Raw genomic sequence first — 12,729 nt, 5'->3', positions numbered from 1 at the left:
TAGCCGTGTTAGTCTGTATCTACAAAAACAACAAAGAGTCTGGTGGCACCTTAAAGACTAACAGATTTATTTGGGCATAAGCTTTCGTGAGTAAAAACCTCACTTCTTCGGATGCATCCGAAGAAGTGAGGTTTTTACTCACGAAAGCTTATGCCCAAATAAATCTGTTAGTCTTTAAGGTGCCACCAGACTCTTTGTTGTTTTTGTAGATACAGACTAACACGGCTACCCCCTGATACAAGGCTTGTAGAGAGTCCCTGTTCACAGTGCCTCTTGGCTGTTGCTCTATCTCCTTAGTACTGCTCTTTGTTTTTCTCTTTTTTCCTCAGCAGTCTCTGTTTTCAGCATTTTCTGAGTTTGGGTTGCTGTATTCAGTTCGAGTTCACAGAAATGCTGCAGTCGCGGGGCCTGGGTATTATGCCCTGGTCAAGTTCTATTCAGCTAGAGATGCCAGCAGAGCCCAACGTGCGTGCAACAGGCAAAGATTATTTCAGAAATCTCCCTTAAAGGTAAGTGAATTAAAACAAGGTGGAACTTCCAGTTATTGGCTGAGAGGTTTCTTGGAATAGGGTGGTATCCTGGAGTCGCTGGGGGAAGGGACATAGGCTGGGGCCCTGAGATGTCTGCCTCAGGGCTCAGGGTGGTGCTGACGCAGGGGAACTGTAGAGTCTTCTCCATTTGAGGGGGGGGATCACGGTCCTTGAAGCCCTGTATCTCGATGGCACGTTAGGGTCTTGCTGGACCCTCATACAGATCCAGCAGTAAATCATTCCCTTTATTTCCACTCTCTTGAGGGGTAGCTGCTGGAATGCTCAGGGGCATCTGTTACACTAACATCGCTACCACTCTCTCCTGGAATCACTGCTTCCGTGGGGTGGGGCATCATGTCTGACAACCAGGGATGGCAAGGCTGCATTTGCCACCTCCCAGAACCACTGCTGCCTCTGAGGAGGACAGGGAGTGGGGTACCATCACCCTGGTGCTCCCAGAGCTATCAACGCTGGTTCTTCAGTGGGACCCTGGAGCACTAAGAGCCTGGTCATATGGAACAGGAAGAGCAGTGCTAGTGAATACTTACAGCTCCCTGCCTACAAAGCCAGTCTCATCTAATCCATCTAGGGCTTTTCTCCTCTGGGCAGGTTTGCATTTGCACCAGACAAAAGGCCTTTCAGCAGCAAGTCCTTGCTCTGAGGAGTTACAAGTGTAAGGAATTAGCCAATTATTACCTTGGCTTCAATGGCTGGTCGAACCGGATCATCACGGTAAGAAGCCCTTCTTGTATTCTTTTGTTCCGTCCATCATCCCCCCCTTTTGTTCCCTTCCTCATCCCCTTATTCTTGATCTGGGGAGCTGATGGAGGGATTCGAAATGGGGAAGTGACTTGGTCTGATTGACGGGCAGTGAAGAGAGCCTTACCAGCTGCATTCTGGTTATTGGGTAGACTGGCCGGAAGGAGTTGCTGTACTGAGGGAGGTAATGAGTTCAGAAACTTAGCCTAGCGCTAGGGCCAGACATGGAGGTACCAGATCTTCAGACTGTGGGGAAGAGAGAAGAGCCAAGATTTGGCAATACCCTGCGTGTGACGCGAGCAGTCAAAGACAACTTGGAGATTGCAAGCCTGATTGGCAGAGAGGGTGGTGGCTGCTGGAGCTTCTTGAAATAAAATGCTTGGCCCTCAGGGTAGAAAGTTTGGACATGCCTGCTCTGGCTTCACCATAGTTATTGGGCTCAGTGTTTATATCACAGCCATCCCTTCTGGTAATAAAAATCTATTAATCTCTTTTTCCTACCATCCCTGCCCTCACCAGGTCTCATCTAACGGACATCCTCTCTTACGCAGATAAAACTAGCTCCCTGGAGGACCCCATGCCATCTCTCTGGCTCCCCTCTCTCACTGCTATCCCCAATTCTTCAACCAGTTGCACTGTCCCTGGGGTACTAAAACACCGGTCTTAGCGCCACTTCCCAAGAAAACCACTCTTGAGCCTGACACGCAACAGCTCCCTTCCCTGTATCTGCAGTATCTTTTCTCAGCCACAAAGGTTCCTGTTGCCGATCACTTTGATGATTGTCTAAGTATTGATAAATGCACAGGAAAAGCTGCATCAAAATCCTTCTGTGATGGTTTGAAAATGTAAATCCCAACAGCTGCAGAATATTTCTGGGTTTGACTTGGAGAATGAGGAGCTGGGAGGGTTGCCAGAGAGGCAGTGCCTGAAATACCTATGCGTTGTGGAAGTAACACTGCCCCATCATGGGATCTGCACCAGAGGACTTGGCATTGCTGAGGCATATGTAGAAAATGGCCGAGGTACGTGTCCAGTGCAATTCGGTAACTTTGTGATTGTTCATGTTGATCGCTTCCACTCTGCTAGACGTTCAAAGGCACTAGAATATTGCACTGCAGGGTGGGCCTGTGCACTACCAGGTTGTCCAGCTAGGTGTTCGTAATAAACGCTGTGGGTTACCAAAGCTACAGGACCAGCACTCTTCTCTCCCTTCCTCTCCTCTCTGTTTTTTATCTCTATCTCTCTCGTTTCTTTTCCTTTCATGTCTTTCTTTAGTGCTCATTGGCTCTCCATCACAGGCACTTTTCTCGAATGCATTATGTGTAAAGCTAAGTTATTGTCACGGATATTTTTAATGAAAGTCAGGGACAGATCATGGGCAATAGACAAAAATTCATGGAAGCCCGTGACCTGTCCTGACTTTCTAAAAATATCCCTCACAAAAGGGGTAGACAGGTTCAGCACCCACTGCGGTGTGGGGAACTCTGGGGTCCCTCGGCTTGCGGGGCTGGGGGCTGCTGGGGGGGTCCACCCGCCATGGCTGGGCAGCTGCGGGGGGTCCCCCCAATCAGTGTGGGGGCTGGCAGCTGTGGAGGCAGGGCTGGCTGGGAGCTCTGGCCCCGAGGCAGAAAATGTCACGGAGGTCAGTGGAAGTCACGGATTCTGTGACCTCCATGACATAATTGTAGTCTTAATTACGTGAAATGGGTTTGATACTTGTCCAGTTCTTAGTGGACAGAGTGTCTGCATCACACACACTAGCTGGCAGCAGGGCTCCGCGCTGTCAGGTTGGCTGCTATGGGTGTTAGATGTAAACTCTTTGGGGAAGGAGTGGTGTGTCACTATATGTCTGTACGGTGCCTAATACCATAGGGCCCTGGTCAGGGTTGAGGTTTCATGGCACTTCCATGTTATAAATAATTTTAAAAGTGCTGCAGTAAACAGTTTTCCTACCAGAGTAATATGAGTTACTGGGTGAGTGTTTGCTTATCAGAAGGGATTTAACTGTGCAATAAGCTCTTGGTAGTACTGTATGACCATCATGCTTTCAAATGTAATCTTTGAAAATAACACTCTGCTGCCTTGTTGGGTTTAGATCCCCTTGAGTTTGTCATGAAAACAGGAAATGTTCAGAAACTTGCAGTTGAGAAAGCTCTGTCGGGTGCATTTCAGAAGATACTTCTCATAGTTTTAGGTAAGGCATTTTTATACATTGATTATAAATATCTGGAGGGTTTTGTCTGAGAATAGTTGTGTTGTAGGTTTCATGATAGTGAATACTAACTATTATAAATATATTTTCTCAAAAGTGTTGCTTAGGGTTGAAAGCTTCCTTGTTTGGTCTCAGCTCAAAGTTTAAATTTGTGTGTGTGCGCAAAGTTTGCAACAAATGAGTCAGCCATTTGAGTCAGCTGAGTGGAAGGAAAATATACTTGGCATATTGTAAAGGAAAAATTAGGTATTTTTGGTATATAGCTAACTGAAACAGCCAAATGTCTAAAAACCTGGAAACTTTCAAGTGCAAATCCTGCATTAATACTATATTGAGGTTGTAAATTTGAACACAAATCCAAGATTTGAAGAAGTTAAGGCTCCAATAGCAACATTAACCCAGCCCCACCAATACACATGATTTTTGACTACTGGCTAGCTTTCTGCTGTCTCTTGGCCTGCAGTGTGGTAAGTTGTGTATTTTGTAACTGTTTTGCTCAGTGTTGTACCTGTTATCTGTGGCTTTCTCCTCCTTGAGCTTTAGAGTTGTTGTTACAGAACCTGGCTACTAGCCTACATAGGAATACTGGATACCTTCTCTCCTCTTGACCTGCTGCTCACAAACAGGGAAGAATTGGTAGGGGACATAGAAGTGGGTGGCAACCTGGGCAGCAGTGACCATGAGATGGTCGAGTTCAGGATCCTGACAAAAGGAAGAAAGGAGAGCAGCAGAATACGGACTCTGGACATCAGAAAAGCAGACTTTGACTCCCTCAGGGAACTGATGGGCAGGATCTCCTGGGAGGCTAATATGAGGGGAGAAGGAGTCCAGGAGAGCTGGCTGTATTTTAAAGAAGCCTTATTGAGGGCGCAGGAACAAAACATCCCGATGTGCAGAAAGAATAGCAAATATGGCAGGCGACCAGCTTGGCTTAACAGAGAAATCTTGGGTGAGCTCAAACACAAAAAGGAAGCTTACAAGAAGTGGAAACTTGGACAGATGACTAAGGAGGCGTATGAAAAATATTGCTCGAGCATGCAGGGGTGTAATCATAGAATCATAGCGATCGGGGGAGGTCTCGGAAGACTGGAAAAAAGCTAATGTAGTGCCTATCTTTAAAAAAGGGAAGAAGGAGGATCTGGGGAACTACAGTCCAGTCAGCCTCACTTCAGTCCCTGGAAAAATCATGGAGCAGGTCCTCAAGGAATCCATTTTGAAGCACTTAGAGGAGAGGAAAGTGATCAGGAACAGTCAGCATGGATTCACCAAGGGCAAGTCATGCCTGACTAACCTAATTGCCTTCTATGATGAGATAACTGGCTCTGTGGATGAGGGGAAAGCAGTGGACGTGTTATTCCTTGACTTTAGCAAAGCATTTGATACTGTCTCCCACAGTATTCTTGCCAGCAAATTAAAAAAGTATGGGCTGGATGAATGGACTATAAGGTGGATAGAAAGCTGGCTAGATCATCCGGCTCAACGGGTAGTGATCAATGGCTCCATGTCTAGTTGGCAGCCAGTATCAAGCAGAGTGCCCCAAGGGTCGGTCCTGGGGCCGTTTTTGTTCAATATCTTCATTAATGATCTGGAGGATGGCGTGGATTGCACCCTCAGCAGGTTTGCAGATGATGCTAAACTGGGAGGAGTGGTAGATCCGCTGGAGGGTAGGGATAGGATACAGAGGGACCTAGACAAATTAGAGGATTGGGCCAAAAGAAATCTGATGAAGTTCAACAAGGACAAGTGCAGGGTCCTGCACTTAGGATGGAAGAATCCCATGCACTGCTACAGACTAGGGACCAAGCTAGGCTAGGCAGCAGTTCTGCAGAAAAGGACCTAGGGGTTACAGTGGACGAGAAGCTGGATATGAGTCAACAGTATGTCCTTGTTGCCAAGAAGGCTAACAGCATTTAGGGCTGTATAAGTAGGAGCATTGCCAACGGATCAAGAGACGTGATCATTCCCCTCTATTCGGCATTGGTGTGGCCTCATCTGGAGTACTGTGTCCAGTTTTGGGCCCCACACTACAAGAAGGATGTGGAAAAATTGGAAAGAGTCCAGCAGAGGGCAACAAAAATGATTAGGGGGCTGGAACACATGACTTATGAGGAGAGGCTGAGGGAACTGGGATTATTTAGTCTGCAGAAGAGAAGAATGAGGGGGGATTTGATAGCTGCTTTCAACTACCTGAAAGGGGGTTCCAAAGAGGATGGATTTAGACTGTTCTCAGTGGTAGCAGATGACAGAACAAGGAGTAATGGTGTCAAGTTGCAGGGGGGGAGGTCTAGGTTGGATATTAGGACAAACATTTTCACTAGGAGGGCGGTGAAGCACTGGAATGGGTTACCTAGGGAGGTGGTGGAATCTCCATCCATAGAGGTTTTTAAGGCCCGGCGTGACAAAGCCCTGGCTGGGATGATTTAGTTGCGGTTGGTCCTGCTTTGAGCAGGGGGTTGGACTAGATGACCTCCTGAGGTGTCTTCCAACCCTAATCGTCTATGATTCTATGTGTTTTATTTTATCTATCGATTGCATTTATTATCTTTACTACTATTATCGTAGTACCTGAGTCTACACTCAGAGCTAGTATTCCGAGCTCAGGGGGAAATACGCGAGCTCTCAGCAAGTATAACTAGCAGTGTAGCCATGGTAGTGGCCACGGCAGCAGGTGTTATCCGCGGTGAATACATATGTTACCCAGCAGTTTCAGGCGGATTTGTGCTAGCTGTGCTGCTGCTGCACATGCTACCAGAGCTGCGCTGCTATTGATGCTTGTGCCAGCTTGATGGGAGTTAGCACCAGTATGTCTAGGGGAGCTGGGAATCACACCCCTCGCTCACGCTGCAGACATAGCCGAAGGGTATGCAAATTCATTTGCAAATTTGACACCATCAGCTCAGGATTAAACAAAGACTGTGAATGGCTAGCCAACTACAGAAACAGTTTCTCCTCCCTTGGTGTTCACATCTCAACTGCTAGCAGAGGACCTCACCCTCCCTGATGGAACTAACCTCGTTATCTCCACACTGATATATACCTGCCTCTGGAAATTTCCATTACATGCGTCTGACGAAGTGGGTATTCACCCACGAAAGCTAATGCTCCAGTACATCTGTTAGTCTATAAGGTGCCACAGGACCCTCCGTTCCTTTTTATAGCTTAAGGGTGACATTTTCAGACAGACTTGGGCTGCTGAGTCACTTGGGCACTCTTTAGAATTTTACTCCAAGGGCTTTGCCCCAGGTTGCAGGAACTCTGTGGCAGAGTGGGGAATCCAATCCAGGTCTCTCTTCTTAAAATAACACATACAGTAACTGCACTGTCTACAGGGAGCCCAGAGAGACACCCCTGTGTCTGTGTGCTGATACAGAAAGCCTGGCGTGACTTGAGGCAAGGCGATCGAGATCACTCAGGTGGCCTGTGCTCTCCTCTTTTCCCAAGTTTGTCATTAGGGCCGGAACAAGGCCCTCTCTGTTTTGGGAGCGCCTCCATGGACATTCCTGAAGATGAATCCTTTAGTCCATGAGCATTTAACTTATCCCTGTCACAAGTTGCATGGAAGGGAAGAGGGTTTGTGGAAGGGCATTTGGACCGGACTTTTGATTAACTATTGAATTGGACTCATGCCCACCATCTGAACATAGGTGCCTCATGGGTGCTGATCCGTCAATACTTTGTTTAAATGAATAACTCCTAAACTTGCATTAAACATCGATTGATTGATTTTTTGCATTTAAGAAACAAAGTCAGTTTCCAGTCTGATGATTTTGATGGAGCAGATTTGTGTTTAATATTCTTCATGAGTAGAGGAATATGCCGCAATCTTTCCAGCAAACACTGATTCTCACTCTCAGACCCTGATAAAGCAAAGCACTTAAACGCGGGCTTAAGTTTCATGAAATCAATGGAATTTAAATATGTGCTTAAATGCTGTGCTGAATCAGAGCCTAAATTCCCCCCACTGGCTTAGACTTTTAAAATGTCACTTAGGCCATGACTATCCTACAAAGCCTGTGCCGGCATCGCCCCCTAGTGTAGACGCCGTTTATGCTGACACAAGGAGTTCTGCTGCCACAGTGACACCACTTCCCCAAGTGATGTTAGCTAAGCTGACAGAAGCACTCTTCTGTTGACATAACTGCATCTACACTGAGGGTTTTGTCAACATAGTTATGGTTGGTTTGGGGGAGTGACTTTTTTCACACTCCTAAGCAATGTACTTCTAGATCAGGTCTGAAGTGGATTTCTGGAGTAAAATATCTGGTGGGTTTCCTGCTGTCAGACCTGACACTTGTGCAGAGGCAGGTAAATAGCATCCTCTTGTTTGTTTGTACCCTGCTTTCCACAGATTGTGGCTCCTCTGCTTTGCCAGTCTCTACTCGGCCTAGTTAAGTGCCTTTGGTTTTTCTGCCCGATCTGGAAAGCAGATGCTCTAGGCCAGAGGAAGGAATGGGGTACAGCGTGTACAAAGTAATTTCAAAGCCTGGCATTGTCAGACTAGTTTGTGCACAGTGTGTTCTCAAATGGGGGGCGTGAGGAGTAGCTTCATAAATCATTGGATTCCCTTCTTAGCACGTGCTCTCAGATCTCCCATATCTCCGACTCCACACAAAAGTCTAATCCCTTAAACCTAAACCTGCTCCCACTGAAGTCTGCTGGAGTCTTTCCATTGATGTTAATGGAAGCAAGATTGGGTCCTTAATCCTCAGTCCATATGTGAGAGCAGCCCCCACAGGCTCTTCTTCTTACCCTGCATGCAATGTGGCAGTTACTACGTGTTACTTGCATTACTGTGGGCAGTTTTATCTTACACAGTAAAGGTATTTGCATTCCTTAAAGGAACAAACGAGCTATAACCCCCACACCTGCCCCATGCCAACAATGAGCAGATAAAATTAGTACCTACTCCATCTCTGAACTTTCTAAATCGCCTGTCCCCATGGGATTGATGCTCCTGGCTCTCCATGCAGTTATAAAGCAGAATAATAAAGCTCAGTCCAGTCTTGAGAGAGTATGGAATCATTTTGTGGTCACTAAATCGAGTGGTAAGAAAACACCTCCTTAGTTCTCATGTTGCATGCTTGTTTCAGAGAATGGTAAGGTGGCTGTGGAGTACAACTCTGCCCAAGAGGAACCTATTGATTCCTTAACAGACGAGGAGCTGAGAGGTCTTATTCAGGTAAATAGAGGCTGTTTTGTCTTGCACTGTCCCACGACAGGCGAGCTCGGCACTCCACTACAAAGGAAGCAGAATGAGCAACAGAATATCGTCGTGCTACCTCGGCCAACAGTAGGAGGGAACGTAGACACCAACTTGCTTGGGTACATCTCCTGAGACCGGCATGTGGGAACTGATTTCCAGTTTTAGTCATACTCGAATACAAGCAGCAATCATTACAAGTCCCTTTATCATGTATCTAGTAGATCCTAAAAATGCATTTCTTCTTACCATGTCCTAGAGTATGGTTGCAATTATTCAGTATACTGATATTTTAAAACATTATTATTTTCTTGATATCATTACGCAAAATTATGTATTTTTTTAAATAGCATAGGAGACACTAGGGATGCAGTGTAGAGACCATGCTCTGTCACATTGTAACAGACCCAGAAGTATAACTCATGACAAAGCCCAGGCCCCCGCTTCCTGTACTATTGTGTGGGAGTGACACTCTCATTAAGGTTGAAAAGGCACTTCACTTCCAAATGAGTCTTTAGAGCAGTTTTAAAATAAATTACTCTCCTTTGGGTTGAACTTCATCTACTTGTTCTGAAGCTGACAGCAAAGAGTTAACAAAGGGATCTCAGTAAACTGGGTGAATGGGTGACAACATGAAAATGATTGTTGATAAGTGCAAAATGATGCAGATTAGAAAAAATAATTCTAACTACACATACAAAATGATGGGGTCTAAGTTAGCTCAAGATAGATCTTGGAGTCACTGTGGATGGTTCTCTGAAATATCCGCTCAACGTGCAGCAGCAGTCAGAAAAGCTAACAATGTTAGGAACCACTAGGAAAGGGATAGATAATAGAAAATATCATAATGCAACTATATAAATCCATGGTCTACGTAAAACTTGAGTATTGAATACAGTTCTGGTCACCCCATGTCAAAAAAGATATTGGGAAAGGTGCACAAAAGGACTACAAAAATGATTCGGGGTATGGAACAGCTTCTGTACCTGAAGAAGTTAAAAAGGCTGGGAAGTGTTATTTACCCCTTCACATAATGGAAGAACTAGTGGTCACCTTATGAAATTAGTAGGCGGCCAGTTTAAAACAAACATAAGGAAGTACTCCTTCACACAACGCACCATCAACCTGCAGAACTTATTGCCAGGGAATGTGTGAAAGCCAAAAGCATAACTAGGTTGAAAAAAGAATTCAATAAGTTCAGGTCCCTCAATGGCTATTGGCCAAGATGGTTAAGGGTGCAACACGACCCCATGTACTAGGTGTCCCTAAACCATCAACTGCCAAAGCTGGGACTGGACCACTGCGGATGGATCACTTGAAAATTATCCTGTTCTGTTCATTCCCTTTGAAGCATCCGGCACAAGCCACTGTCAGAAGGCTGTATACTAGGCTAGATGGACCATTGGTCTGAGCCAGTATGGCTGTTCTTATGTTCTCTAAGCCCAAAGGTGATTACTTGTAAAGGGTTGACTGAAATCTGTTGATTTTGCATTATGTTAGCATAAAAATTAAATCTTTTCAATGTAAAAAAAAATCATAATTCTTATGCTGGACTTAAAAACAGCTGAACTTTTAAATTCAACCCTTACATGTGGCTTGAATAAGGAATAGTCACCTTGCTTAGTATGAAAGCAGTGGGACTTGCTGTGGCTGTTCAGTTCAAAATGTTTCTCCTCTAAAGGAATGCATCGGACATGTCACAACACAGTCAGCCCACAGCACAACTGGGCATTGCGCAGCACCCCCAGCAGTTTGGGTGGAGAAAATGTGCACATAGGCAAAGCAGTGTTTTCGTAATTACGACATTCAAACAGGGTTTGTTTTAGTTCTGTATCTAATATATTTACAGTGCCAAGTGCCGTGGAATTGCCTTAGGTTATTTTTTATCCTTTTTGTTAAAGAAAAATATGGATCTCCTGCTGTGTAGAGCTATTTTGTTCTCCATTTAAATCTTCCTTTCCATTGCCCCTTCCATCTGAGTATATCAAAGGGCTTTAAAGCCCCCAGAGCTATTGGTTTACTCCGGTCAATGGAAGTTTGTGGTAAAGCCAAGCAACAAAACCTAAATCTTATCTGTCCTGTGCTTTAACCACAAAATTGTCTTCCTCCCTTGGTGGCTTGTGGGATTTGAACTAATAACATCTCTCAGGGCTTGTCTTCACTGCCGGGGTAAGTCGACCTAAGTTACGCTACTCCAGCTACATGAATAACGTAGCTGGAGTCGACGTAACTTAAGTTGACTTACCCTAGTGTCTTCACTGCACTGCTTCAATGAGAGCCGCTCTCCAGTTGACTCCCCTTACCCTTCTCAGAGACGTGGAGTACCAGGATCCACCGGAGAGCGCTCTGCAGTCAATTTAGTGGGTCTTCACTAGACCCACTAAATCGACACCAGCTGCATCAATTTCCCCCGTAGAGAAGACAAGCCCTCACTCTCAACACACAAACTAGTGAGCTAGCTATTCATGATAAACTTGAAAGGGGCAGCTTGGGAGGAGAGAGATTCCTTTTGTTTCATTGGCTTGTGGCGCTGGTCAGTCACAGAGATGCCAGCAGAATGGAGAGTTGATTGTTGACAGGTTCCCCATCCAATGTTCTTGCACTGACATGATTCCAGGCAGGCAGTTTTTTCCTGAAATATGATTAAAATATGATGGTTTGTTCTGCATTTCCAGGAGATGGCAAAGAAGGTTAAAATATGGTGCTGAGTAGCAGATATACTCTTAATTTCTCTTTCCAGGTCAATGACTTGTCCTTGGAGCAGCTGAACCTTGAAGAAGAAGAAGAATTTCTGTCTGATTTCTGTTTTGATGAAGGGCACCTGCTGGAGGGGAGACAATCTAATTAGTGTGGCTTAAAGTATTCTGGGAGTTTTACAGTATTTCAAATCATTGCTCAGGAATGAAAGCATAAGGCTGTGACATTGCACATGCTAAATGTTTTAGATGCTTTATTTCTTTCTGATTATACAGTGGTGGAAATAAATGGTTCATCTATTGTTACTAAAATAAAGACAGACAAACAGCTAAGGATCCCCTGGTTCATCCCTTCCTTCATGGGCCCTGAGAACACCAGGATTGCCTGCGTTGCCTTCAGCATGGGCATAACAGCTGCAGCTCTGCATTAAGATAGATTATAATCAAATTTCATGCTGCAGGGTTTCAGCAGGTCAACCTGCGGGGGTCAGGAAGATATTTTTTCCCTCAGTGCACAGTTGGCCAGGTGTAGTCTCTGAGAGAGCAGGTGGGTGCCCTGCCACAGGAAACCTTAAGTAGCTGCAGAATTTACACACACAGACACCTGTATGCTCAGAAACATTTCTTTAACTATCATGTAATCTACCAAGCCAGTCAGTTGCAAGATAAAAGCGATTTTCCTATGGGCCCTTTCCTTTTTTGGATTAACCTGCCATAGTGCCAAACAAAGGCCCTTTTTCACTTAGAAAGTGCAAGTTTTGCATTACATTGACATTAAACTGCAGCATGAGGCTTCCTGTATTAAACAAGTGAGCTTCAGAGATGCAGGTTATTTGGTGTTATAACAGATTCCCCAAATCATAGAAGTGTAAGACTGGAAGGGACCTCAAGAGGTCATCTAGTCCAGTCCCCTGCACTCATGGCAGGACTAGGTATTAGCTAGACCAGCCCTGACAGGTGTTTGTCTAACGTGCTCCTAACCTGCTCTTAAAAATCTCCAATGATGGAGATTCCACAGCCTCCCTAGGCAATTTATTCCAGTGCTTAACCACCCTGACAGGAAGTTTTTCCTAATGTCCAACCTAAACCTCCCTTGCTGCAATTTAAGCCCATTGCTTCTTGTCCTATCCTCAAAAGTTAAGGAGGACAATTTTTCACCCTCCTCCTTGTTACAACTTTTTAGGTACTTGAAAACTTATCATGTCCCCTCCTCTGAGTCTTCTCTTCTTCAGACTAAACAAACCTATTTTTTTCAATCTTTCCTCATAGGTCATGTTTTCTAGACCTTTAATCATTCTTGTTGCTCTCTGCCAGATTTTCTCCAGTGTGTCC

General features: G+C 45.1%; 1 protein-coding gene across 6 annotated transcripts in view; it reads left to right on the top strand.

Moving 5' to 3' along the window:
* Window positions 1-12,369, top strand: part of RDM1 (RAD52 motif containing 1) — a 22,020-nt gene extending 9,651 nt beyond the window's left edge. The window contains exons 2-7 of one of the 6 annotated variants that reach the window (XM_034756076.1): window positions 333-509; window positions 1,140-1,262; window positions 2,149-2,311; window positions 3,385-3,483; window positions 8,592-8,680; window positions 11,442-12,369. In XM_034756076.1, the coding sequence (XP_034611967.1) occupies window positions 333-509; window positions 1,140-1,262; window positions 2,149-2,311; window positions 3,385-3,483; window positions 8,592-8,680; window positions 11,442-11,549 (759 nt within the window). In that variant the 3' untranslated portion in view covers window positions 11,550-12,369. The other 5 variants (XM_034756075.1, XM_034756079.1, XM_034756081.1 and 2 more) reach the window with 5 other exon arrangements.
* The last annotated feature ends 360 nt before the right edge of the window (window positions 12,370-12,729 follow it).

The sequence above is a fragment of the Trachemys scripta genome, chromosome 23 (assembly GCF_013100865.1).
Source record: "Trachemys scripta elegans isolate TJP31775 chromosome 23, CAS_Tse_1.0, whole genome shotgun sequence".
NCBI lineage: Eukaryota > Metazoa > Chordata > Testudines > Emydidae > Trachemys > Trachemys scripta.
The sequence above is the reverse complement of the archived record's forward strand: the minus strand, read 5'-3'. Positions and strand labels throughout refer to the sequence as shown.